This window comes from Chaetura pelagica, unplaced genomic scaffold (genome assembly GCF_000747805.2).
Source record: "Chaetura pelagica isolate M959 unplaced genomic scaffold, ChaPel_1.0 scaffold505, whole genome shotgun sequence".
Lineage (NCBI taxonomy): Eukaryota > Metazoa > Chordata > Aves > Apodiformes > Apodidae > Chaetura > Chaetura pelagica.
Window position 1 is genome coordinate 89,932 of NW_009953211.1, and position 5,455 is coordinate 95,386.

The 5,455-nt window shown below is 54.9% G+C and overlaps 1 protein-coding gene across 1 annotated transcript in view; it reads left to right on the plus strand.

The window, feature by feature from the left end:
- Positions 1-4,605, plus strand: part of PYGB (phosphorylase, glycogen; brain) — a gene marked incomplete at its 5' end in the record, with an annotated part of 21,776 nt that extends 17,171 nt beyond the window's left edge. Inside the window, 10 exons of the mRNA XM_009997562.1 lie at positions 1-47; positions 349-463; positions 1,201-1,302; positions 1,447-1,594; positions 2,150-2,208; positions 2,546-2,687; positions 3,042-3,249; positions 3,707-3,841; positions 3,989-4,055; positions 4,192-4,605. Coding sequence (XP_009995864.1) covers positions 1-47; positions 349-463; positions 1,201-1,302; positions 1,447-1,594; positions 2,150-2,208; positions 2,546-2,687; positions 3,042-3,249; positions 3,707-3,841; positions 3,989-4,055; positions 4,192-4,344 — 1,176 coding nt within the window. The remainder of the gene's footprint in view (positions 48-348; positions 464-1,200; positions 1,303-1,446; positions 1,595-2,149; positions 2,209-2,545; positions 2,688-3,041; positions 3,250-3,706; positions 3,842-3,988; positions 4,056-4,191) is intronic.
- Positions 4,606-5,455: the final 850 nt, after the last annotated feature.

Sequence of the window (5,455 nt, forward strand, 5' to 3'; positions counted from 1 at the left end):
GTCAACGGCGTGGCCCGCATCCACTCGGACATCGTGAGGAACTCCGTGTGAGTCGGGGACGCGCCCGCTCTCTGGGCTTTGCCTGGGGGGCTGGCTGGGGGGGGTCAGCTGTCAAAGCTGTCAGCTGTTCTGGGGTCGCAGCAGGCTGGGGAGATCATCTCATCACCTGCCTCTTGAGCTGCGTGAGCCGCCTCCACCTCATGGCTGAGGAAAGGGGCGAGAGGCAGCAGAGAGAGTTCATGCTTCTTACAGGGAGAACTGCAAAGACTGCACTGAGGCAGGAGTACATACAGTGGGGGGGCCAGCTCTGGGGTGTGGGAGCTGGTTTAGAGCTGCCTGGTATTCCAGGTTCAAGGATTTCTATGAGCTGGAGCCTGAGAAGTTTCAGAACAAGACAAACGGGATCACGCCAAGGCGCTGGCTCCTGCTGTGCAACCCAGGACTGGCCGACGTGATTGCTGAGGTGAGTTGCAAGCATCAGAAGTGAGGGGCTGAGTGGGATCCACTTGCTTCCGATCACCTCTTTTGGTGGTCTGATCACACCTGAGGCCAACACCTGGTGGGACCGAGTGAGGACAGCTGGGAGGAGCGTGCCTGTTGGACATGTAGGTGCAACTTGAAAGTTGGTGATGAAGATTTGGCCCAAAACGTTGCAGAAATCTGGATCTGGTTCCCTGGCCTTGCAGTGGCTACACACAACCTGCCAGGCAGCACCAGAGTGTGTGAAATGGGGTGTCTGCCAAAGTGCTCTGCCTCACAGGCACACAAGAGCTGCTTTGGAGCTCCAGCCCCACTTCTGTCTCCTCTGTTGAGCAAGGTCTTTAGCACAGGTTTTTCTTCACACTGTGATATATCATAGCTGAATCATGTCCTGCAATTAAATGTCTCTCTATGTCCTGCCCATCTTTTTCTCCAGGTGCCAGAAGGCCCTGGTACAAGTGCACCCATCCTCCTTCTAAAGCTCCTTGAGAGAGAGGAACTTGTTCAGGTTTTTTGCAAGTGCCCTGCTTCCCCTGCACCCTTGGGCTCCCTGATGACACAGAGAAGTAACCTTGCCATAAAAAACTGTGCCCGTTTTTCTGTCCAAATTGCCTCTTCCAATTCCAAGTTGAACTGTGGCGTCTCTGTTGGGTAGGCAGAGTTTTGGACTGGGTGAGGTACCTCATGGTAGGACATTGCTCTCTTGCTTTGTCCTTTTAGAAAATTGGGGAAGGCTTTATCACAGATCTGAGCCAGCTGAAGAAGCTACTGGACTTCATCAATAATGAGGCTTTTATCAGGGATGTGGCAAAAGTCAAACAGGTAATGTGAACTGGAGGTGGAGCGGGTGGGGGGGAGGAAGGCTGAAGGCACCCTGCTTCCAGGAACACCACGCAGGAGCAAACGCTTGCTTCTGACACAAATCCTGGGAACCCACGCTTGTTCCTCATCAGATTGTCTTGCCAGGAGAACAAGCTGAAGTTTGCAGCCTACCTGGAGGAGCAGTACAAGGTCAAGATCAACCCCTCATCTATGTTCGACGTTCAGGTCAAGCGAATCCATGAGTACAAGCGGCAGCTGCTGAACTGCCTGCACGCCATCACCCTCTACAACCGTAAGTCCTGCCTGGGCTGGTAGGCAGGAGCTGTCCCCCCAGCCTCTCACTTCCAGGTTTCCCATGTAAAAGTATGGCAGCTGGTGGCCAGGGTCTCCTGAGCCTAGCTCTGCCTACCTGTCACAAACAGCTTCTTCCCAGGAAGGAAAAGAGAGTGTCTGAAGGGTTGTGCAGAGCTCTGAGGAAAAGCTCACAGCCCAGGTCTCCAGCCCAGCTGGGTCCCAGGGCCCAGGTAACCCCCACACCTGTACTGCAGGTGTGAGGACTGACCTGGTACAAGTTAAAACCCCACTCCCAAGTGTAGGCTTTGGGCCTTTTCCTAAAGGGAGGCGAGTCATCAGAGCTCTGCATTGTGCTGATTTGAGTAGTTCTCCAAGGACTTTGTAGCCTCTTTTCTCCCAGCATAACTCTGGCAGGTGTCTGGTTGGGCTCCAGGTCCTGCAGGTTTGCTGGGTCCATGTGACATGGGCTGGCACCCCAGCCCACCCCTGATGCAAGCTGTAAACTCTGTCCAGTTCATCTTCACTTCAGTTGTGTTATGCCCTGCTCTTTCAGGCATCAGAAGTGATCCATCCAAATCCTTTGTGCCCAGGACTATTATGATCGGAGGAAAGGTAACGTGCATTCCAGACTTGATGCATGCATGGCTTGTGGGGAATGTGGGAAAGGTGCTGTCCCCTTTTTGTGGCTTTGCCAGGCCTGCCATAGGCTACCCAGCATGTGTCTGTTGGTGGGCTCTTCAGGAAATACCTTAACAAACTCATCAGACTGAACAGGGCCCCATTACCTTTCCCTGTGGCTCAGGGCTTCTCCCAGTAGGGTCTTTTTGCTGATCTATGTGAACAGCAGAGGTGCAGGGGCCCAGATTCTCCCCATGGTGAGGACCCACACTGACACGTCATGCTCTCCCATCCTTAAAAGCCTTCACATTTCTGGGCTGCTTTTCTCCAGGCAGCCCCTGGCTACCACATGGCCAAGATGATCATCAAACTAATCACGTCCATCGGTGAGGTCATCAACAATGATCCTTATGTGGGGGACAGGCTCAAGGTCATCTTCCTGGAGAACTACCGAGTATCCTTGGCTGAGAAGGGTATGTCTGGTCTCGTGTAAGCACGTAGCAGGAGCTGGGCATGTCCCAGCCAAGCCCAGAAACTGGCTGGCCTGAGAGGCTGTCATGGCAGGTCACCAGGCTCTCTCTCCCTTAGGAAGGGTCTGAGGGGTCTGTACAGGGCAGGAAGACAACTTCATGCAGCAGTACTGTCACTGCTGCATGAGGTTGAAGCAGGGCTGAGCCTGGCTGTGGCCACAGAGCCACCTGTTTGGGCTGAGGTTGAGGTCAGCAGAGCCACTAGCAGATGCTCAGGGTTGTTGTGCCTGGGCACAAGTCATGGATTGGAGCTGCAGCATGCCAAGGATTAATTTCTACCTCTCTTGCACCCGGCAGTGATCCCAGCAGCAGATCTCTCCCAGCAGATCTCCACAGCTGGCACAGAGGCCTCTGGTACTGGCAACATGAAGTTCATGGTGAACGGGGCCCTCACCATTGGTACTATGGATGGGGCCAACGTGGAGATGGCTGAGGAGGCCGGCGAGGAAAACCTCTTCATCTTTGGCATGCGGGTGGAGGATGTGGAGGCCCTGGATCGCCAAGGGTTGGTGCTGGGGAGAGCCCAGTGCATGCCAGGACTTGTCAGATGGGGATACAGGTCTCGGCTCTGGTAGAGAGAGCCATGATCTCTGGGAGGGACACCTTCCTCCCTAGGCAGCTCTGGAGCAGGAAAAAGCAGGGGGCTGGAGGCAGCCTCTGTCCTGGGCTGATCAGTGGATGCATCACCGTGGATGCAGCCAAGCAGCTCACCCAGAGCACAGTGGCTGTGAGTGGTGTGTGAGCCTGGGCACAAAGTATTTCAGGTCTCAGAGCCACTAGCAAGGTGCTCTGATGGGTCATGGCCCCTCACTTAGGAGCCATATGACATCCTTTCCTGCTCTCCCTGCCCCAGACATGTCAGATCCTGCTCTCCCTGCCCCAGACATGTCAGATCCTGCTCTCCAGGTGCTGGGCCTCAGGGGAGAGCACCAGCCCCTACAGCCTGTCTCTGCTGGGTGCAGGTACAAGGCGCAGGAGTACTATGACCGCCTGCCAGAGCTACGACAGGCTATCGACCAGATCAGCAGTGGGTTCTTCTCCCCTCAAGACCCTGGTTGCTTCAAGGATGTTGTGAACATGCTCATGTACCATGACAGGTGAGGCCTGGCCAGCATCCCCTCTGGTGGGCTGCTCCTGCCCAAGGGCTAAGCCCTGCCTGCCTGAAGATGTCTGTGCTGCCCTGTCCTGCCAAGCTGGTACCCTACAGCAGGTGCACCCTCACCTTACTCTGCTTTGGGTTTCAGGTTTAAGGTGTTTGCTGACTATGAGGCCTACATTAAATGCCAAGGCCAAGTGGACCAGCTGTTCATGGTAAGAGCTGCCCACCACCACAGGGGAGGGATGGGATCTTTGGCCACCGTGATGCAGCAGGGAGACTGCAGGGAGCTGGGATGAGCGTGCTCCTGTGGAGCCCTTCTCACAGGCACCACGTGTCTCCTCTTCCCAGGACCCCCGGGAGTGGACTAAGAAAGTCATCAGGAACATTGCATGCTCGGGCAAGTTCTCCAGTGACAGGACCATCACGGAGTATGCCCGGGAGATCTGGGATGTGGAGCCATCTGACACAAAAATCCCCCCACCCAACCTCCCCCGGGATTGATGCAAGCACAGAGGAAAGGAAGGGAAGAGGGATGGGTTCCCAGTCCAGGAGGCCTCACCTGCATTTCACCACCAATCAGATGGGCTTGGCTCTGCACAAACAAGGCCTTTCCGCAGTGGAGGGGCTTGGAAGGATACTCTGAGGAGCCCTGACTGAGGAACAGGAGCTAGGGTGGAGAAAGGACCCTGTGTTTGTACCCATGTATCCAGCCTGCATGTGCTGCATAGTGCTTTTAGTGAGATGATGACAGAGAAGTCTTCCACAGCTGTGCTCCATGCTTAACAAGGGCTTTCCCACTAAATCCTCCTCTCTCCCCCTGCATGAAGCCTGATCTGGCCTCCTTCACCCTGCCCCACAAGCAGGTTTAGCCAACATAGAGTGTCTTGCCTCCTTCTCCAGTGGGTCTGCCAGCCCCAAAGCTAGGGGAAGGAGGGGCCACCATCTGCTCCTCTGGTCCCCCACATTCCCCAATAATACCTAGAGAAGTTGGGGTTGGCTGGTAAAGCAGCTGGCCCCAGTGCAAGCACCAATGTCAAATGCTATATGCCACATGGAGAAGAAGAGAGCCTGAGATCAGCAACTTCCTTGCCACAGAGCTTGCTGTAGCCACCTTCTACCACTCTGTTAACCAAAAGCCCTGAAACCAAGCCACTCTAGTCATGTTTAACCTCCATGTCTGCATAGAGAGGGTTGTACCTGCCACTGCCATCTGAGTGGCTGACTGCTGGGCCAATGGGCCCCAAGCATGCTCTTGGCTCTCCAGACACAGCTGTATGCTGGGTGCAACCCAAGGGGTGAACATATGTCACATCCTTTGTGTCCTTCCACAGCTGGGTCACACTGCTGTCTCTGTGTCCCTCCCATTGCTGGGGTCAGAGTTTTAACACCCATAGTGCTGTGTAGTGCACCAGTACTCCCCTGTGTGACACCAACTCATTAAAACAAGAACACATACTGGTTTGACTTTGGGTTGACTGGTGACTTCCTCACATCTGGGGTTTCAGGTTGCAACAAGTTCAGGCCATGCCATCTGAAGGCATCCTGGCCTTCCCCAGCTGTGGTTTCATGGGATCTGGGCCCCTGCATCTGGCAGGGTGCTGGCACTGTCCTA